We start from the raw sequence: 21329 nt of genomic DNA, 5'->3' as shown, positions 1-21329 counted from the left end.
GTGCTGGGTGGGTGTTCTCCTCAGTCGGCTGGAGGTCACAGACACCCCAGAGGTTCAAGTCCGGCCGGTGAGCTATCTTCAGGGATGCTGTACACAGTCCAGAGTGGTTCTAGACACTCGGGAGGACCGGTGGCTTTCCAGAGGGGTCTCCGGAATGGCCTAATGAAGGGGTGGAGACACCCAGTGCAGGGGCTTCCTGCTGGCTCCCTGGAAGAGCGTGGGTCCACGTGGAAACAAATGAGGGGATTCTCGTTTTCTAGAGGAACGTTTAGTATTTTTAATATGATCATTCCAAAGTAGTGACGTTCATGGCAAGTAGTTTATTTCGTGCTTGACCCAGGGGGAAGCGGTCCCCCCCCACCCCGTCCTGCTGTTCCCCTCCCTCGGAGGTAGCTGTCGTGATCGCCCTGCATCTCAGCTGGGCCAAGTGAGGCTCGCGCTTACTAGCTCACGTTGAGATGCTGAGTAACTTGCCCAAGTGCCTGGCGAGCGGTGGTGGGGCTGGAGCCTGCTGAAGTTCTCTCAGATCCTCTCGCTCCATCCTTCCGTCTCACTCCCACCCACCACCCCCCCTGGCGTCCCTGCCCAGGGGTCACTGGGGCTGGTGAGATCTTGCACAGCTGCCCTGGCTGGGGCATATTCATCTGGGGACTGTTGTTTTGCCCCGAGACCCTCTTCCTCTTGAGGCAGGTGACTCCAAGGGCTGCTGTTCCCCTGAGAAAGGGTCACTGGTGCTTGGGGGTGGGGCAGAGCCTGACCTGAGAATGGGAGAGAAAAGTGGAGAGGGGGGGCGCAGAAGCAGTGAGGGGAAGGAGGGGAAGGGGAGAGTGGATGACGAAGGCCATGGTCAGGCTAGGCCAGGGAGTCTGGAGGGGAGCTGAACTCTGGGGCTGGGGGCTGCTGCTCTCGGAGCCCTGAGGCCATGGATCTTGTTATTTCAGGGGGAGCAGATCTGGCCCTTCCCTGTCCCTGCAGGTGTGAGTGAGCTCCTGACAAGGCGTGGGGCGTGTGAAGGGGAGTGTCAGCCTGCCTGCCCCGGGGTTCTGTGCTTGTCAGTGTGTCTGTCCAGATGCCCTGGGCCTGTGTGTCACCCAAGCTTTGTGCGTTCAGAGGTGGAGTGTGACCGTGTGTCGCCATGGTTCTGTGTGTGTCTGTGTGTCCAGTTTGTGGGTCAGTGATTCAGGGTCCATCTGTTTGTGTATGTACTTCTCTGTGTGTGTCTGAGGGTCCAAGTGCCCACTAGGCTGTGTATCCTGGGTGTGTTTGCACCGTGTTACTGTCTCCGCGCGTCCCCATGTCCGGGTGCCTGTGTGTCTGTGTGTCCGGGTCCGTTTCGAGTGTCCAGCAGGGGTCCTGGCCGCGTAGTTGCTCCCTCCACCTCCTGCCTGCCCGGCGGTTCGTCGGCGCGTCCTCCTCGGGAGGGGCGGGGCGGGGCGGGGAGGGGAGAGAAAGGGGGGGGGGGTCTCTCCACCCACCCCGCCCCCACCCCCACTCCCTCAGTCCCGGGATCGAACCTTATTTAGAGTCGCGATTCGACATCTGTTTTCAAATTTGATCAGCTCTGAACTTTATTTTCCGAGTTTGAGGAAAATTATATTCCATCGATCGCGCTCCCGCCCCCTCCCCCGCAGCGCCCGCCGCCGCCGCCTCCATATATCTGCGCGCCGAGCCGGCCGGGCGGCCGCGAGGGCGGAGGCGCGCGGCGCGCCGCGGAGGAGCAGAGGGAGGAGAAGGAGGAGGAGGAGGAGGAGGAAGCGCAGGAGGCTCAGGAGGACGGACGGCCGCCCGCACCCCCGCGCCCCCGCCGCCGCCCCGTCCCCGGCGGCCCGCGTCTCCGGCTCTCGGCGCGCCTCTCTCCCGCGCGTCTCTCTCCGCGTCTCGCGGTCTCTGCTCGGCCCCCCTCTCCGTGTCCCCGGCTGTCCCTCCGTCTCCGGGTCTCTCCGTCCGGGTCTCGCAGTGACTCTCGCTCCCGCTCCGTCCCCCGGGGCCCCCGGGCCCCGCCCCCCGCCCCGGAGCCCGCTCCCCAGGACGCCGCCGGGGCCATGGCTGCGGGATCCGAACTTTAAACACTTCTCGCCGGACCGGAGCGGAGGCGCAAACGCCGGAAAGTGAGTGAGCGCCGCGGGCCGGCGCGGGGGCGGGGATGGGGGGCGGGGCGCGGGAGGTGCTCCCGAGGGACCGTCGGAGCCCGGCCGCCGAGCCCGGGGCGGGGAAGACGGGAGGGGTCGGCGGCCCGGGGTGGGGGTGGGGGCAGCGCCCAGCTCTGGGGGTGGGGGGGTGGGGGGGGTGGGGGGTGGGGGGGAGAGGGCTGGAGGTGCGCGCACGGGACAGGGGCTCCGGGGGGGGGGGCGGAGGAGTGCGTGAGAGCGCTAGAGATGGGGGCCGGCAGAGACTGGGGTCTGTTTGGGAACCGGGGCCGACGGGCACACCTGAGGGGGTTCTGGACGTGCGGGGCTAGAATCCTGGGAGGTTTTAGAGACCAGGACTGAGGGCTTGAAATTTGGGACCCGGGGGTTCAGAGCCAAGAGACTGGCTATTTGGGGTTGAGAGCTGACAGTTTGAGGCTGGAGTCAGTATGGGGTGTGGACCTTTGGGGCTGTGGTCAGTGTGAAGGTTTAGCTGGGGGTGGGGGTGGTGCTGGGAGGTCTGGATTTGGAGCTGGAGTTCAAGGCTGAGGGTCTGCACACTTAGCTCTGGATATTTGGGGTCTGGATATTTGGTGGAAGGGGGTCATCCGGGCCAATAAATGGGTCTGCACACTTTGGGGCTGGGAGCTCCTGACCTTCCAGGGACTGTGTCCTTCTGGGGACAGGTGGCCAGTATGCTGCATGCCTTTGCTGTCTGTCATTCCACCACCGTCCCAGGGCCATGCTGGGCCACCTCTGCCATCTCCTCCGTGGCTGGGTCTCTCCTTACTGTGTCTCTGTCTCTTCCAGCATCTCTGGCTCCACCTCTAACTCCAAGAATCTGTCTCTGACTCTTTATCTCTGTCTTTTGGAGCATCTCTCTCTTCCTCTTTGGGTCCAACTCTCGGACGATCTCAGAATCTCTGTGCCTCTTTCTCCCCGGGTCTTTCTCAGTGTCTCTCTGTCTCTGCCTTTCTCTGTCTCTTGCTATCTCTCTGTCTCTGCCTCTCCCAGCATCTCTGTCTCTGTCTCCCCCTCGCTGGTTTCCGCTCAGATTAAGCCGGGGACCTAATTCCAGGCCCAGGATCGAATTTTCTGGCAACAAAGGGAAATAGCGAATCGATCGGTCGCTCCGGAGATTAAGAGACAAGCGGCGCGCGGATCTATCACGGCTAAACGGCCCCCCCGCCCGCTCCCCCTGCCCGGCCGGCCCGCCGAGGCCCAGACGCGCTCCGCATCGCCAAGCAGCCTCAGGAGCCCGGCTGCCCGGCAGGCCCGGCCGGCCTCGCTGAGCCCAGAGCTGACTGCGTGAGCTAACTGCGCGCCCTGCCAGGGGCCGAAGCCGCGGGAGGGTTCCCAGCGCCAGCACTGGCCCCTGGGGAGGGGAGGAGAGGGAAGGAGGTGAAACCAAGGCAGTGAATCACCCTGAAGAACCATGCTGCACGCACCTGTGGCCGCAGGTAACACCTTTCACTCACACCTGTGTATCAACACACCCGTCACGTTAGCGTGTCCCCTTCATTTCCCCACATCTGGACCTCCAGGTAGCATTAGTCTTCTTATACCTGTCCCCTGCAGGTAACCTGTTCTCTTCATCTGTCCCTGTAGGTGTCACCTATTTCCCTGCAGGTAACCTGTTCTCTTCATCTGTCCCTGTAGGTGTCACCTATTTCCTGTCACCTGCTTTTACAGGTAACACGTGTCCCTTGCAACCTGCCCCACAGATGCCTATGATCTCTCGGTGACACGTGTCCTCTCTTACCTGCTTCTCCAGGTAACACCTGTTCTCCAAAATCGGCCCCTTCCATTCGAATCCCTGCCTCTGTCCCACGCATGCCACATCGTCCCTTTCCTACCTGCACCCCCCCATTCCCTGAAGCTCTAAACACACTTATTAAACACACTTCTCACACATTCCTGTTCACTTCTGTGTCTCAAACAGTACCTGTCCACCATATCTTCTCTCTCCACCCCCCGCCACACACACACACACACACACACACACACACACACACACACACACACACACTCCGTCCTTCGCACATAAGCACTCATCCTCTTAACCTGCCCCCTCCCACCTCTCCCGTCCCATACTCCTCCCTTCCAATGCTAACCTTGTCCACCCTCGTACCTGTCCTTCCAGAAGCACTTCCCACTCATGTGTCACCCGAGAACACACCTGCTTCCCACCACGCTCCCTGCCTGCACCTACCGCCCCCACACTCCGTCTCCCATCCTTTGGCCCAAAGATACCTACTTCCCGCTGCCTTTTCCACTTGTCAGTTCAGGTGACTCACCCCAGACGGCAGGTGCACCCACCTACCCGCACCTGTCTCCTAATCGGCACGGCTTGATTGCTCACACGTGCAGTGGGCCCTGGGCACCCTTCCTCGTGTGCCTCCCCCCCCCCCCCCCCCCCCCGCCATGATGTCTCCTAGAGCCCTTGTCCTGAAAGTCACCCCTCCCCCCTCCACACTTGAGCTGCTCACGTTGTATCTGGCTCCTTCTATCTCTCTGTCTCTGCTTCTCTTTTGTCTCTCACACCACCACCTTATTCGTACACAGGTTTGGACGGGGAATCTGACCTTGGCCTCAGGCAGCTACCTGTTGCCCCACACCGTCCCTCAGGCACTACCTACTTCTCTTCCTCCCCCACAGAACTAATTCCCCATGTTTCCCACATCCCCCCTTCCTTGCTGCACGAGGTCACCCCAGCGTCTCTCCATACCTGCCCCTTTCTCACCTGTCTGCCAGAGCATCACCGGCTCCAATGTCCTGTCCACTCACTCCTGCAGCAAACACGTACCGAGGCTTCCACACCTGTCGCCTCCCTGATCTCTCTCTGCTTTTCATCTCTTCAAGTGGGTCTCTGCCATACCCCTGGCATCCCCAGCCTGTCCACAAAGGGAATGCCTGCTCCTGGCCACACTCTTGCCCCACAGACGTGAACCAGCTTCGAGTCCCCTTCTCTCCTTCCCTCTCACTGACGTCCACGTAGCTCTTGTCCCCTCACAGCTTTTTCTTTTTTTATTCTTTTTTTATTTAAATAAACATTTTATTTATTTTTGAGACAGACCGAGCATGAGTGGGGGAGGGGCAGAGAGAGAGGGAGACACAGAATCCGAAGCAGGCTCCGGGCTCTGAGCGGTCAGCACAGAGCCCGACGCGGGGCTCGAACTCACGAACCGTGAGATCATGACCTGAGCCGAAGTTGGACGCTTAACTGACTGAGCCACCCAAGCGCCCTGCTTTTTCTTTAAAAAAAAAAAAAAAAAAAAAAAAAATTTTTTAAGTAAGCTCCATGCCCAGTGTGGGGCTTGAACTCATGACCTTGAGATCAAGAGTCTTATGCTGTGCCAACTGAGCCAGCCAGGCCACCCCCCTTCACGACTTTTACAGACATTGGGTACATACCCCAACACCTCTCAGTCGCCTTGTCTCGGCTGTGCTCGTCTTCACTACCTGCTCATGCGGCCTGTCACCCCCCCCCCCCCCGCCCCATCCCACCCCGGCACCTTGAGAGCCTAACCTTCAGATCCCTCACACCTGTCTCCAGCCTGCTCCCCTCTGGAGATACCTGTCCCTTTTCACAGGACATGTCACCAGCCATCTAGCCCCTCAGGGAACACCTTCCTTGATGAGCTTAAGTAACACCTGTAGCATTTGCTGACCACATAACACTGTTCCCAGGGGTTCCCACACCTGCCCTCTGCATTGTACAGACTCCCTTAAGCCAGAGGCTCCCTGACTTCAGTGTGCAGGGGAAACACGTGGAGGGGCCGCTGGCACATACCGCTCCGGGCCTCGCCCCAGAGACCCTGGTGTGGCGGGTCTGGGGTGGAGCCTGAGACTGCATTTCTAGCAAGCTCCAGGTGCTCCTGGCCCGCGGATGGCTCCTTGAGTAGCACCTGCCTACTCGGAACATGTTCCCAGCTCCTGCCCGGGTTCTTTGCGTTTTGGTTTTGTTTTAGATTTTAATCTCTGCACCCAACACGGGGCTCGAACCCACAACCCTGAGATCAAGACTTGCACGCTCTGCTGACTGAGGCAGCCAGGAGCCCCAGCCAGCCACTTATTCAGGCTTATTCAGCCTGTCTCGGTGACTGGCAGTGTTCTCAGTTCTTTCTAACCACGGTCTCGTTTCCTCCTCACGAGGCCCCCCGGGAGGCAGGTCCTTATTCTTATCCCCAATTTACGGAGAAGGAAACTGAGCCCCGAGAAACGGAGTCGTCTCTCTGAGGTCTCAGAAACTGGCATTCTTGGAGGCCATCTGACTTCAGTCATCCAGGTGTCCTTACCTCTCCCACCTGCCTGTCAGGTGACCTGCGTCCTCCACAGAGGCACCTGTCCGCCCTGTCACTTTGGCAACACTTGTTCCTCCATGACCCAGCAGCCCTCCTGCTCCCCAGCCTCGCGTTCTCCCCCCCACTCCTGCCATCAGTCGTGTCCCATCTCCCTGCTCGTACACCTGTCTCTTGGACACCCACTCCCCGGGGCCGAGCTGGTCACTCACATCCTCACTCCCTCCCACCGTCCAAGCTGCCCGGAGCCAGCCCAGCTCCTCCCAACACGCTCCTGTCTCCTCAGACACCCCTTGCCCTGCAGAACTACCCATCTCTGCACACCCGTCTTCCCCAGCCTGGTGCCTCTCTGCCCGCCCTCCCTCTGTGTGCTTCCTCTGCTCCATCTCTGTCTCCCGAATCTGAGTCTCTGTCTCTCTGTGTATCTCTGTCTCTCTCTTCCTCCCTCCCTGTCTCTCTGTTCGCTGTGTTTCTCCACCTCCGTCTGTCTCTGTGTCTCTGTATCTCTGTATCTTCTCTCTTTATAGGGTCTGATTCTTGTTCTCTGTGTCCTGCATTCTCTGTCTCTTTCTCCTTCTCTGTCTCCTCCCACCTCTTCTTTCCCTCTCCTTTGTTCTCTCCTCCAAAAGTACAGGTTTTGGGGGCTTGAAGTCCTGACCCACGTTTGAGTCCAGGCCTCCCCACTCACCCTTGTGGGACTTTGGCCAAGTTACTTTTCCTATCTGAGCCTCAGTTTCCGCATCTGTGAAATGGGCATCACGGCACTTGCTACCTCCCAGGTCGTGTGGTGAGGATGGGGTGGTGAGGGAGGCAAGAGGACCTGGGCCAGATGGGGGCTGATCTTCCCTCCATGGCTTCCTCTCTGCTCCCATCTCTTCCCAAGGGCTGCTGGCCCCACCTGGATGTTGGTGGGAGTATGTGTGGTGGGGGAACGGAGAGAGAGATGGGCAGAGGCGTCCGGGCCAGGGCTTGGGCATGGGACCCGGTGTGGGGCTGGGGACAGGGATCGATCCGCCTCGGCGGCAGTGCGCGGGCCAGGATTGCATCTTGTCACAATAATTTATTGCTCTCATCCCGTCTGATCGATGGAGCTGAATTAGCACCGTGCGATGCCCCTGGAGCCCCGAGCCTCCCCCAGCCTGGCCGGACCCCGGCCCTTCTCTGGCCCTCGTGGGATCCCCTGCAGCCCAGGCACCCAGCTCCCATGGGCCCAGGACCTGCACTTGGCCCCAGGCTCTGGGGCCCTGCCCTCTGTTTCCTGGTTGCCTGTCCCCCTGTGCCTCTCTTCCCTTTTTGCCTCTATGTTTGCCTTCCTGGGTCTTTGACCCCATTTATCTGCTCCTCATTTTCTCGGACCCTCAGTCGCTCACTCCTCCCCCATTTTTGTTCCTCATCTGTTTCTCTGTCCCCCTGTTCTTGTGTCTCAGTCCCCCATCTGTCTGTCCCCCTGCTTCATCCCTCAGTCTTCCTGTCCCCCCCCCCCCCCGTGCCCCTGACCCCACGTCTCGCTTTACCACCTTCATCACTGTCCCTTGGTCTCTGGCTTTCTGTCCCTTTGACTCCCTGTCTGTCCCTCTGTTTCTCTGCCTCCTTTTAATATGAGTTTCACTTAAGCCCTGTTTCCTGAGCACGTACTTGGTGCCAAGCCCCATGAACAGGACACAGGGTGCCCCCGCCCCCGCCTCTTGGCCATCACGGTCCAGAGGGGCCCTCTTGGACTTCGGCCACGGGGATTAGCTGGCCACACTTGCCTTCAGCTTTCTGTTCCTCCACCCCTCCGGCACTGCCAGATCACAGTCCTTGCCCCTGCACCTCTGTCACTGTCTCTGATACAAGGCAGTTGGCCGGGGGGGGGGGGGGGGGGCGGGGGAGGGTGGTGCTGGGGTGTAGGGATGAGACAGGGGAGGGAGCTGGAACTGAGGAGTCTAGGGAAGAGGTTGGGGTTCAGGATGAGGCAGGAGGTGTGACCTGGCCAGGTGGAGGTGAGGAGGAGGGGCAGGGTGGGTTTTGGAGTTGGGGTGGTAGCCAGGAGCTGGGTCAGCCCCCGGGGACGCTGACACCCCCCCCCAAAGACCACAGCTGGGCATTGTGCTGGCCATGAGCCCACACTTGTGCCTTCCCCTTGCTCCTGACTCCTCTGCCCCTGTAGCCCCTACAGCCTCTGCCCTCCTTGCCCACTCCTTTGCCTCCGTCCTAATCCCTCAATTTTCCGCATCTCTGCCCCTCCTCTCCTTTCTCCCTGACGGGGTCCCTCCTTGGAACAGCTCTCTTCCCGACCTCTGTCTCCCTAATTCACTTTGTCCAAGCGGGTCTGACTCACTCCCCTTTTCCAGGTTTCCCTAACTCGTCCCCTTCTGTCCCCCTCTGTCTTCCGGTAGGTGTTGCTTTCTGTTTGTCTCTGTCCCCCACCCGCCCTCTCTGGGTGTCTCCCCCCTCCCTCTACCTGCCCCCCACGCTTCCTCCATCTCTTGGGGTCTCTGAAGGGGAAGGCAGGGGGTAGGGAAGCAGCCTGAGCTCTGGGTCCACATCCGCGGTGGCGCCTCCCGCCCTCCCCTCCCCTCCCCTCCCCTTCCCTCCCTCAGTGCTGTTTGGTAGGCGGGGTGCGTGGCACTGCGGCTCCCACCTCCCCGGGGACGCTCCCCCCCACCAACTGACACGGTTCCGCGTGCTGGCCACAGCCCCAGGGATGTTCGTGCAGAGACTGGGACTCAGGGAACGAGAGAGACGGAGACAGAGAGATAGACCCAGAGACACCAGCGAGAGGGAGAGAGGGGGAGAGGGTGGGTGTGAGGTCTCTGGTGCTCCCATGGCTTGGTGCCTCTCGCCTTCCCCAAATCGCATCTCAGACACACCTTCTCCGGGCCGGGAGGCCGGTGCCTCGTCTGTCTGCCCGCCCGTCCTCCTGTCTCACACAGAGAGTCCGGTGTGTGTGCATGTGCGTGTGCACACACGCAAGCTACTGTAACTCTGTGTGTGTGTGTGACACTGCGGGGGGGTGGGGGGTGGGGGCGGACTTGACGGTTCATGTGGCTGTGACTTGTGTTGCAGCGCGTGCAGACGTGACCTGCGGAGACCTGTGCGTTCCAGGGCAGCGGGGACTAAGCGTGGGAGCGTGAGCCCGTGGGGGCTGGGAGACGGCGTCTGAGCCGTGTCTGTGAGCCTGTGCGTGCCTTGTGCGTGTGACGCTTCTCTGCGGGCATCTGGTGTGACTGCCCACGGTTCTGGAGTCGTGTGGAGTCTGGACTTTCCAAGTCTGCTGGCCTGTCTCAGTGACCGGGATGGCCCACGCCGCTGCAGGCGAGGAGACCAGAAGGCTTAGTCCAAGGGAGGCGTGGGGGGGGGGGGGGGGCGCGAGCGGGCACCACCCCAGGAGCCGGGCTGGCAAGTGTGGGCGTGGGACACCGTGAAGGAGCAGCTGTGGGCTGTGGTCACAGCTCCCGCTCGCCGCCCCCCCCATCCCCACCCACTTCAAAACCGGCCGCGTGACCCTGGGTGGCGGTGCGTTTTGTGTTAAGGAGGTGCCGTCATGTCTCCGAGCCTGTGGGATTGTGTCTGAGTCCGAGGCTGGACGTGAAACGATCCTGCGTGTGCCCCGAAGAGTGTTGAAGGCCCTGTGCGCTTGTGGTTGTGTGTCTACGTGTGCCCGTCCGGCTGGTGCGTGTGTGCTCTCCACGTGGGAGCTGACGCCCCAGCACGCGTGAGGCCGTGTGTGTGTGTGATGACGCGCGGGCACAGACGTGTGTTCCGCGCTGCCCTGTGTGTGTCGCGTGTATTCCGTGGGTCTCTGTCATGGGGGCCTGCGTGCTTCTGTCCCTGCGTTTTTGGGGTTTTTTTAAACTTTTAATTTTTTTTTTTGGATATTTATTTTTGAAAGACAGAGAGACAGAGTGCAAGCAGGGGAGAGGCATCGTGAGAGAGGGAGACACTGAATCCAAAGCAGGCTCCAGGCTCTGAGCGGTCAGCACAGAGCCCGACGCGGGGCTTGAACCCACAGACCGTGAGATCATGACCTGAGCCGAAGTCAGATGGTTAACCGACCGAGCCTCTCAGGCGCCCCATCTGTCCCTGAGCGTTTCGTGTGCCCGTGTGGAGATGCGCTAGCTCTCAGATGAGCCAGCCTGTTGTGGGGATGACGGCGTGTGGCCTGGAGAGAAGCAGCGAGCGGCGTGTTTGTGTGCGAACATACGTACACGTGCGCTCACGCACCCCAGACGCAGAGACGCCCCCCCTCGAGGGCAGGCTGAAGCATTTGGTTGATCAGGCAGGGGTGGGAGTGGGGGTGACCTTGGGGGTGGGGGGGGGTGGGCAAGTCCAGGCAGGAAAGCCCCCGTCCCCTTCCTGGCCCAGTCCTCCTCGGGACAGCTGCAGAGGCCCCCTTGGTGCCTGCGGTGAGACCGCCTTCGGGCCCGTGTGCACACAGATGTGGGCAGGCGCGTGTGCGAGCACGTGCACAGGTAGCGTGCGACAGCGGGCGGCTGGGCCGTGTGCGGCCGGAGGGGACAGGGCGCACGGTGTGCGACGCGTGCCTATCGGTGGGGGCCTGGAGAGGGTGGTGCAAGAGTCTGCTGTGTGTCCGCCGTGTGCACAGATGTGTCCTGCGTGGCTGTGTGGCCTAGGGAGGGGCGTGTCCCCGGCGCGGGTGCAGACGGAGGGTCAGGGTGTATACGCGTGTGTGTCTAGGTGTGAGGTGTGTGCCTGTTGGCGTGTGTGTGTGTGTGTGTGTGCGTGCGCGTGCAGGGGCGGCAGCGGGAGAAGGGTCTTGGGCCGCGTCTCTCTCCTCTTTAGACAGAGCCCCGGAGAAGATATGAAATTTAAAAAAAAAATCAATTTTCATTCCACTTGTGCAGATTGTGTTAAGGGGAGGGGGTGCTGGGTGAGGGATGAAGGGGCTGTGGTGGGGGGGGGGGGTGAGGCCCGAGGCGGCTCCCGAGGCGGCCGGAGCAGCTTAGAGAAATCAAAACAACTGGTTAAACCCCAGCCCGGGGGGCCGGGGTCCTGGGGGGGGGGGGTGAGGAGACCAGAGGCGAGGAGAGATGTGGAGAGACAGAGACGCCCAGAGACAGGGAGAGACAGAGACGCCCTAAGACAGAGACAAGAAACGCAGACCCTGAGAGTCTTGGAGCTCCAGGCGGAGAGAGGGATGGAACAACAAAGACCTCTGTGAGACGGACCCCGCCAGCCCGTGGGCCTGAGGCCGGGAGCCCCATCTCTAGAGAGACAGAGGCAGACGTAGGCCTGAGACGGTGCCCGCTTTATACACGCAGACACGCGCTGGAGAAGTGCGGGAGGGCGGGTGGACAGACAGTCGGACAGACGGCGGCTTGACCTCCGAGTGCCCGCCTTGCCGCGACACAGCCCGTCACCCACTTGGCCTCTGGGCGTGAGCGTGCTGCTGGGCGGGCTGGTCCGTGTGCGTGTGTGCGCGCGCGTGCGTGCGGTCTCGTGGTGGCTGTATCGGTGCCGCGTGTGCGTCTGTGTCGCCGTGTGTGTGACGCAGGGTCTCCGGTGCTGGTGCATGTGGCACCGTGTGCAGCTGTTGCGTCCCTCGTGTGTGTCCCCTGTGTCCCCGGCTTGGCTGTGCTGGTGTGTGTGTCCGGGTGGGTGTGGCGCCGTGTCGGTGCGCGCTCGTAGGTCTGCGTGTCTGTGTGTGATTGTGTCCGTGTGTTTCTGTCCACGGTTGTGTGTCTCCGCTTCCGGGTGGGATCAAGGTGGTGTGTGTATCCCTAGACAACCGTGTGTTCCTCTGTGAATATCTGTGAGCGTCGTGGTGTGTGTGTGTGTGTGTGTGTGTGTGTGTGTCACGGGGCGTGTGGCTGTTTTGACCTGCGTGTCTGTGTGTTGCGTATGACACGGGTGGGGGGGGGGTGCCGAGGGTGCCGTGTGGGTCTGTGTGAAGTGTGCCTGGGCCGGATTGTGGGTCTGTGTGACTGCTTGGCGAGGAGGGGAGAGGCAGCGTCTTGCCTGCCCAGCCCCTCTCCCCACACTGCTGCATGCACACGCACAAGCACACGCACACATTCAGTGCCGTGGCTGCAGGCGGTGGAGATGGGGGGCGGCGGGGGGGGGGGTGGAGGAAGCAAAATAAAATTAAAAATTAAAGCTGGCCCGGGGTCCCCATCCGCATGGCGCGGACTGGCGGGGCGGGGCGGGGGTTTGCAGCGGCTCCCCCTCCACAGCTACTGGGTCTGCGGCCGGCTGTCCATCTGTCCAGCGTCCTAACTGGGCCCCTGCCTGGCCCCGCAGCCCCAGCCTGGCCCCGCAGCCCCAGCCCCGCAGGCCCCGCTCCTTCCACCGGTCGATCGGCGATCAATGGGGCCAGGGGGGCGCCAGGGGCAGGGCGAGATCAAAGGGACCCCAAGAGACGGACAGTGGGACGGAAACAGAGATGCGGAGACAGAGATGGAGACAGAGACAGAGACGGAGAGACAAGGACGTGGGGAGGAGAGACGTGGAGAGACGTGGAGAGACGTGGGGACCCAGAGAGAGACACGGGGACCCTGAGACGTGGTGCTGTGGACCCTGTCAGTCAGGGCAGGGACCCAGTCCCTGTGGGCCTGACCGGACAGAGACGGGGACAGAGAAGGGGCAGGCAGAGATGGCGAGACGGCAGAGACGCGTGAGAGATGCGGGGGGGGAGCGTGGGAGCAGGGCCCGGAGCGCCGATCCCACGGCTCCTCGTTATAACGTGTCCGGAGGAGGCGGCGGGGAGTTGAAAGCGTCGGGAAGAGAAATCAAAACCAACACGGAAATGAGAGGGGCCAGTGGGGGTGGGGGCGGGGGCGGAGGCAGGAGGGAGGGGGACCCGGAGAGGCAGAGCAAGCGGGAGGTGGGAGAGAGGTGGCCGGCGAGGTGCGGAGCCGGAAGCCAGGAGGGAGATGGGGAGACTGAGGCGGGACGGGCTGGGGGCCGAGCCGGGGTGGTGGCACAGCTGGGGAGAGGGGAGAGCCGGCGGAAGAAGGGACGGAGGGGATGGGGTGCGGGGAAGCCAGAGATGGGAGAGACCCGAGGGAGGTGGGGGGGGGCACAGGGGTTGGGGAGAGGGGGTGGGAAAGGATGGGAGGAGACCCCCTGGGTTGAGGAAGACAAGGAAAGAGAGAAGAGAGATGAAAAAAAGGAAAAGAGATGAGGAGGAGGCAGAGAAGGGGAGAGAGAGAGAGAGAAGAGTGTGGGAGGGGGGACGGGGGGGGGAAGAGACGGAGGGAGAGCAACAGAGAAAGTTGGGGAGATTGGATGGGAGACAGGGGACATGGGGGTGTGGGGGCAAAGTGGCCGCAGGAAGGGGGGACCCTGAAGAGGCAGATGAGGTGGCCGGGGGCCTGAGTGATGGAGAGGACTGTGTGGGAGAGACGCAGTGGACACCGGGTGGCGGGGGGGCCGCCTGGGTGCCCGTGGGGACCCGGCAGGTCTGGAGGGAATGGGCCATCTGCCAACTCTTGTCTGCCGTCCAAGGGGTGAGGTGGGGCTTGTGGGGAGCAGAGCGGCCGTGCGGGGTCTTTGGGGAGAGCGGTGTCTGCGGGGAAGGCACGTCGTGGGGGTGGGGTATTTGAGGGGGGTGTCTGAACGAGGAGGTCTGAGAAAAGTGCTCTCTCTGAAAGGTGGGGTCTCAAAGGGAGGAGCGGTGAGGGGCTGAAAAGTATCTAAGGGGGAGGATGTGCCCGAGGGCTGGGTGTCTGAGAGGAACAGATGTCCAAGGGTCTGGGGGCGCATGGGGGGGTGTCTGTGTAGTGGGGTATCCGCGGGGGAGAGGCTGTCAGAAGGGTAAAGGTTTGAGAGACGGGTGAGGAGGGGGGAGAGGGTATTTGAGGAGAGGGGTATCTGAAGGAGTAAGGGGGTCTGAGAGGACCTGAGAGGGGAGGCATGTCCAAGGATGAAGGGGTGTCTGAAAGAGGAGGCATATTTAAGGGGGAAAATATGTCTGAGGGAGGAGACAGATAGGAGCACAGGTGTCTGAGGGGGGAGGCATATCCATGGAGGAAGTGGTATCTGAGGGGTGCTGTTTGGGAGAGGCAGATCTTAGGGGAAGGAGTGTCTAAGGGGGTTGTTTCGAGGGGAGGCATATGGGAGGAAGAAGGGTATCTGAGGGGGGGCCTCCCGGAGGGAGGCAGATCTAAGAGGAAGGGGTGTCTGGGGGGCGGCTGGGGGGTGAGGGGAGGCAGATCTAAGGGGAAGGGGTGCCTGGGGGGGGCTGTGGGGTGAGGGGAGGCAGATCTAAAGGGAAGGGGTATCTGGGGGGGGGCTGTGGGGTGAGGGGAGGCAGATCTAAGGGGAAGGGGTGTCTGGGGGGGCTGTCCAGGGGAAGGGGATCTGAGGGGGGCTGTGGGGTGGGGGAGGCAGATCTAAGGGGAAGGGGTGTCTGGGGGGGCTGTGGGGTGAGGGGAGGCAGATCTAAAGGGAAGGGGTATCTGGGGGGGGCTGTGGGGTGAGGGGAGGCAGATCTAAGGGGAAGGGGTGTCGGGGGGCTGTGGGGTGAGGGGAGGCAGATCTAAGGGGAAGGGGTGTCTGGGGGGCGGCTGGGGGGTGAGGGGAGTAAGATCTAAGGGGAAGGGGTGCCTGGGGGGGGGCTGTGGGGTGAGGGGAGGCAGATCTAAAGGGAAGGGGTATCTGGGGGGGTGCTGTGGGGTGAGGGGAGGAAGATCTAAGGAGAAGGGGTGTCTGGGGGGCTGTGGGGTGAGGGGAGGCAGATCTAAGGGGAAGAGGTATCTGGGGGGGCTGTCCGGGGGAAGGGGATCTGAGGGGGGGGCTGTGGGGTGGGGGAGGTAGATCTAAGGGGAAGGGGTATCTGGGGGGGGCTGGGGGGTGAGGGGAGGAAGATCTAAGGGGAAGCGGTGTCTGGGGGGCTGTCTGGGGGAAGGGGATCTGAGGGGGGGCTGTGGGGTGGGGGAGGTAGATCTAAGGGGAAGGGGTGTCTGGGGGGGCTGTCCGGGGGAAGGGGATCTGAGGGGGGCTGTGGGGTGGGGGAGGTAGATCTAAGGGGAAGGGGTATCTGGGGGGGCTGTGGGGTGGGGGGAGGCAGATCTAAGGGGAAGCGGTGTCTGGGGGGCTGTCTGGGGGAAGGGGATCTGAGGGGGGGCTGTGGGGTGGGGGAGGTAGATCTAAGGGGAAGGGGTATCTGGGGGGGGCTGTGGGGTGAGGGGAGGAAGATCTAAGGAGAAGGGGTGTCTGGGGGGCTGTGGGGTGAGGGGAGGCAGATCTAAGGGGAAGAGGTATCTGGGGGGGCTGTCCGGGGGAAGGGGATCTGAGGGGGGGGCTGTGGGGTGGGGGAGGCAGATCTAAGGGGAAGGGGTATCTGGGGGGGGGCTGTGGGGTGGGGGAGGCAGATCTAAGGGGAAGGGGTATCTGGGGGGGCTGTGGGGTGGGGGGAGGCAGATCTAAGGGGAAGCGGTGTCTGGGGGGCTGTCTGGGGGAAGGGGATCTGAGGGGGGCTGTGGGGTGGGGGAGGCAGATCTAAGGGGAAGGGGTGTCTGGGGGGCTGTCCAGGTTGGGGGAGGCAGGTGCAAGTGGTAGGGGTCTGAGGTCAGGGAGGCGCATCTGTGGGATCCCTCCTTCAGGGTGCTGGGGTCTGTTCTGCGGCGGGGGCGGGGTGGGGGGGGCCCTCTCTGGGCCGGCGGGTGAAAGCTGGGGACTGCTTGGGAGCTAGACGAGCCAGCCCGGGGGGCGGGGGGCCCACTGGGCGGGCCAGGGGGTGGGGGCGAGGTTCAGAGCGAGACAAATCTGGGGCGGCCAGATAGACAGAGACCCAGAGACGCTGAGACGGATGAGAGGTCAGGCACGAGCCGGCCGGAGAGGCGGCGGCGGCGGCGGCAAAGCTGTTGTGGGGCGGGCGGGTGGCGTGGCCAGCCAGCGAGTGTGAGTGAGCCAGCGAGTGGGAGCAGCGCGGAGGGAGGCTGGGGGCGACGTGGGTAGTGACTGAGGCACAGGGTGAGGGCGAGGCTGCGGGAGGAGAGGCTGGGAGGCAGGGTCCGTGGGACGTGGGTGGAGAGGGTGGCGGGTGGCGGGCCGCGAGGGCCCGTGGGGAGCGCCCGCCCCACTGACCCCTGTCTGTCTCTCCTGCCTGTCCCCGCCTGTCCCCGTGTGTCTGTCCCGGCCTCTCTGCAGGGCTGGCTCCACCATGGACTGTAGCTGCGTCTCCGACCTTCTCTTCGCCCCGCCCGCCCTGCCGGCTCTCTGGACCCCCGGTAACTGGCCCGGACCTCCTGCCCCTCCCAGCCAGCTGGCTCCTCCTTTCTGCACCTCTTCCTGTCCTCCCTCCTCTGTCCGGGTCTGTCACGGTCCCCTGAATGCAACCCCCTAATGAGAAACTTGGCTAAAAACTTCACAGCCAGATGTCCCTGCCACCTGCCTACTGGGACGTGAGGGTCTTTGGAGGGTAGGGGAGGTGTTGGGGTCCGAGAGGGGTAGGCTCCTGGGATCCGAGGTGCTGGGGTCTCGGCCTGCTCCCACCCAGGACCTTGGGCAGAGAGGCAGGTACTGGAGACGCCGGGGCAGTGATGGAGCAGGGCGGGGACCAGAGGGGGCACCAGGCCAGGCGCGGGTGTGCAAACGGACAGGGGCCGCCTGGCCAGGGGGACGTGGAGCACGGTCCAGCCAGCCGGAGCCCTGGGACAGAGGACGGCCTGCTCAGAAGCGGACACTCAGAGCTGGGGATGTGGACAGTAAGACTGGCTTGGACGTGCATTTAAGCCCAAGTCACACGCCCCACAGATGGGGAATGCGTGTGTGCGCGCGTGTAGACTGGGACTCTGTGCCTGCTAGTTTGGGGGCTCGGAGTGTGTCCTTGCGTCACACGTCAGTGCTTCTGGAAGAAGTGGTCGCACTGGGAGAGTGTGCAACGTCTGTCTTTGTGTGAGCTGGTGAGCCTGCTCGTGCGCGTGCACACACACACACACACACACACCCCTACCTGAGCGTGTCTGGGCTGGGTGGGGGGTTTCTTCGGGACATCAGGCAGATCACGTCTGCGTTTTAGGATTGGGGGTGTCTGTGGGCTTGTCAAGCACGTACCTGCCTCGGGGGTGAGGAGCTCTCGACCATTACTTCCTGGTGCGTGTCATGGTCCGGGATGGAGGTCTCGGTGCACTTCGGGCTGCGTGGGCGGGTGGGTGCCCCCCAGGCCTCTGTGTCGGTGTGTGCGCGGTGGGGGGAGGGTTCCTTGCATCCGTGGGTCACTGTGACTGAACTTGGGGGGGGGGCGGTCTGTCACAGTGTGTCTGCGGGCTGAAGTTGCGGGTCCTCTCTAGTTGTGCGTTGTGGGTCCCGGCAGATCCAGTCCGTCTGAGGAAATGTGTTTGAGGGCACGTGGTGGTTCTGGACTGGGTCGTGTATCTGCAGGTGTGGGGCAGTTGTGCACTGTCCTCTCGGGGTCGCGTGTGTGTGTGTGTGTGTGTGTGTGTGTGTGTGTGATGCAGTAGCGGGTGTGGAATGGGCCGGAGCTCACGAGCTGATTGAGCCCCGTCACCCGAAGTAAGAAAGACCCAGAACGGGGTTGAGAGAAAAATTCTCCCTTCGGGGAGGAAACCGCCTGGCCTCCTGAGCCCTCGGCGGAAAGGCATTAGCACCGATTCTCACGCACCAGCACCAGGCAGCCTGGGTGGGACCCCGCTGCTCCTTGCCTCCTACCGCTGAAATTCTATTAAGCCAGAGAGGGCAAGGACCTACCCTGGGGCCACACAGCAAGTAGGTAGCTTAGCGTTGTCTTCCTCCCCAACCTTGGTTCTTTGTAGGCTGATCCTGCCTGCTGTTCTCAGGCCTGGGCCCCGGGGTCTCTGAGGAGGGAGGGAGGACAGAGGATGTGGCCCAGGATTGAGCACAGAAGTGGGCCCGGGGCCTTGTGGCTGGGAGGGGAGATTCAGGGGTGGGCGAGAGACCCTCCCCTTTCCATCCAGCTTATTCGGCACATTTGGACAGTAGGGTGCAGGCCACTCGTGTGTGTGAAGCGTGTGCCGAGGGGCGAGCCATGGGTGTTAACAGAGCGCAGGTGCCTGCGTCTCGTGGGTTTGGGAGGCCGTTCTGCAGGCGTGGTCTCAGCCCGCGTGCGCCTGTCAGGCTGACACCCGCGTCCCGATGCCGCACCCGCCAGTTCTGCCACACTGTGTGTGATTTGGGCCTTTGGCGTCCTGTGCGTCTCCTGTCATGGCTGCGTTGTTGTGGGTCTTGGTTCCGAGGGGCCAGAGATGTACGATTGTGTGTTGGGACGGACGTGTGATGCCGGGTATCTGGTGTGTCCGCCGTGGTGGCACATCGTGGGCGAGGTGTCGTGCCCCAGCAGGAGCGCCGCCCTCGGGGCTGCCTGTGTCCCACGGTGTAGCCGGGCATCCCTGGAGCGTGAGGGGACGGCTGTGTGCGTGCTGCAGGTGTACGCTTATGCACACTGCTCTAGGACCGACAGAGCCAGGTGTGGGAGGGGATGTGGCACGTGAGAGTATAAGTACACGGACCGGTGCAAAGACACATGGGCACACGGGCCTGGCCGCCCCAGGGTGGGGTCAGCGGAGGGCTTCAGGGAGAGATGGAGCAGGGGGCAAGGGACAGGGAGGGGGCCATGCAGCAAGGGGTCAGGGGTGTTCCAGAGAGCAGGAGCGACCGGGGGCTTCTCAGGGCAGGGCTGGAGGGGGCAGTGGGAGGAGGGCTGTCCCCGTGTCGGGGGTGCCCTTCCCCTGCAAGCTGCCCCCTCCATTTCCTCCCCACGGTTTGAGGCCGCAGGAAACTGATCCCTCCCACCTCCACCCCGGGGGCGCTGAACCTGGCGGACTTGTGCCAAGGTCGGGGATGAGGCTGGAGGTGCCACCCCGGGGTCCCCGGACAACGGAGTTCTTGCCTCTTTGGCCAGATGGGGGACTAGACACCAGCTGGGGTAGAGAGTAGGAATTGGGTCCCTAAAGACATCAAGGGGTGGGTAGCTAGCTGTTCATCAGAGGCTGGGAGTCGGGGGAAGACCGGATGCCTCTCGGTTCCGGAGTCCAAGTAGGACCGGGAGCCCTGGCCTCGGTGTCCTGACCCGGGGCCACTCCCCTGCCTCCTGTCCCCAGGGTTTGCCTTCCCAGATTGGGCCTACAAGCCGGAGTCGTCCCCTGGCTCGAGGCAGATCCAGCTGTGGCACTTCATCCTGGAGCTGCTGCAGAAGGAGGAATACCAGGGTGTCATCGCCTGGCAGGGGGACTACGGGGAATTCGTCATCAAGGACCCTGACGAGGTGGCTCGGCTCTGGGGCATCCGCAAGTGCAAGCCCCACATGAATTATGACAAGCTGAGCAGGGCCCTGCGGTGAGGAGGGGTGGGGAGAGGCCGGCTGGCACCTTGCCCCTTCTCCCCTCCCTGTCCCTCTCGACCCCCACCCCCTGGGGCTTGCCCTCAGTCTCCTGGGGCAGAGTCCCTCGGATCCCAGCGCGCAGTAGCTACCGTGACTACTTGTGAGCGGACGGGAAGCAAGGAGGAAGGCCGGAAGCCAGCGTCCCAGCCTGCTTCACCCTTTCCTTGCCTTGTGACCTTGCTGAAGGGACTTCTGTGAGCCTCCGTTCCCCCAAACTACAGTGCTCTGTGCCTGGCACAGAACGTGAGTTAGGGGCCCTGCCCAGCATTCCCTCATTCTCTCTCTAGCTACTACTACAACAAGCGGATTCTCCACAAGACCAAAGGGAAGAGGTTCACCTACAAGTTCAACTTCAGCAAAGTCGTGCTGGTCAACTACCCGCTGTTGGATGTGGCAGCAGCCACCACGGGCTCCCCACTCTTGCTGACCCCTGGTCCCTTTGGGGGGACCCCTGGGCCAGATGCTCCTCCGCTTACCCCTGAGGTGAGTTAGGGACACTGAGGTCCCAGCACTGGGTGTCTTGGTGCCCCCCTTGCCAGCCATCAACCCCTGGGGACGGGGCAGCCACTCTGAGCGGTGCTGCCTCCCCCCTCCCCCTCTAGACCTTGCAGACCCTGTTCTCTGCCCCTCGCCTGGGAGAGCCAGGGGCCCGGGCGCCCCTGTTCACCCCTGAGACAGACAAACTGCGTCTGGACAGCCCTTTCCCGTTTCTGGGCTCCGGTAAGAGCCTGCGGGTGCTGGGGGAGGGTGGGGGGATGCTGCACGTGTTTGAGGGGAAAGGATGGGCAAAGATGGGGAGAGACAGGATGCAGGAAGGAGGCCCGGGGCGAGGTTGTGTGTGTGCACGTTTTAAAAGCCACAGGAGGATTCGTGGAAGGCAGGGAGGAGGGAAACGAGAGAGGGAACAGCCTGGGAGAAGGGTTTTCAGGGCGCCAAAGGAATGGGGAGACCCGGGGAGAGCTGGGGGCAACCACAGGGTAGGGCGCGGCAGATGTCACGTGGGAGAGAGGGGGAGAACTGGGTGGAACACTGCAGGCAGCCCCGGCAGTGGAGGTGTGCCCGGCCTGATCCTCTGTCCCCTGTACTCACCAGGTGCCACCGGCTATTCCAAGCCCCCTGGCCTGCTGGGTCCTTATGGCCGCGCCTTCCCAGAGTACCCCTGGAACTTTAACCCATACCTCACCGGCCCCTTCCCCAAGCTGCCCCCCTCTCTCTACCCCCCACACTTCTACCCCAACCCTCTGGCCGGTCCCCTGGGCCACCTGCCCTCAGCAGGGGCAGGGGGAGGCCCCGCAGCTTCACCCCTGCTGGCTGCGACGGGGGAGGGCCTGGGCCCTGAGCGCCCCTCGGGCCTGGCAGCCACCCCTCGCCTGGCACTGCCCGGAGCTGGGGGTCCAGAGGCTGCGCTGGGTGGGAAGGAGGACAGCGACTCGGAGCTGGAGATCACGGATGTCAGCGGCTGCAGCTCTGACAGCGAGGGCGACGAGGGCCTCCCTGTGCCCCCCAAGGCCAAGGCGAGCAAAGGGGGGATCGGCAGCTGAACCATTGTGGGGTAAAGGATTCTGCCACCCAGGGTGGGGGCTCGGGGGGGGGGGG

The 21329-nt window shown here is 62.8% G+C and overlaps 1 protein-coding gene across 1 annotated transcript; it reads left to right on the top strand.

Moving 5' to 3' along the window:
- The first annotated feature begins 1515 nt into the window (after positions 1 to 1515).
- ERFL (ETS repressor factor like) lies at positions 1516 to 21295 on the top strand. The gene is made up of 6 exons (XM_058707012.1): positions 1516 to 2108; positions 16523 to 16602; positions 19453 to 19687; positions 20021 to 20216; positions 20336 to 20453; positions 20826 to 21295. The coding sequence occupies exons 2-6, from the start codon at positions 16536 to 16538 to the stop codon at positions 21272 to 21274; spliced, it is 1065 nt and encodes a 354-aa protein (XP_058562995.1). The 5' UTR covers positions 1516 to 2108; positions 16523 to 16535; the 3' UTR covers positions 21275 to 21295.
- The last annotated feature ends 34 nt before the right edge of the window (positions 21296 to 21329 follow it).

Source organism: Neofelis nebulosa, chromosome 17 (genome assembly GCF_028018385.1).
Source record: "Neofelis nebulosa isolate mNeoNeb1 chromosome 17, mNeoNeb1.pri, whole genome shotgun sequence".
Classification (NCBI taxonomy): domain Eukaryota; kingdom Metazoa; phylum Chordata; class Mammalia; order Carnivora; family Felidae; genus Neofelis; species Neofelis nebulosa.
This window is presented reverse-complemented; position numbering and strand designations above follow the sequence as displayed.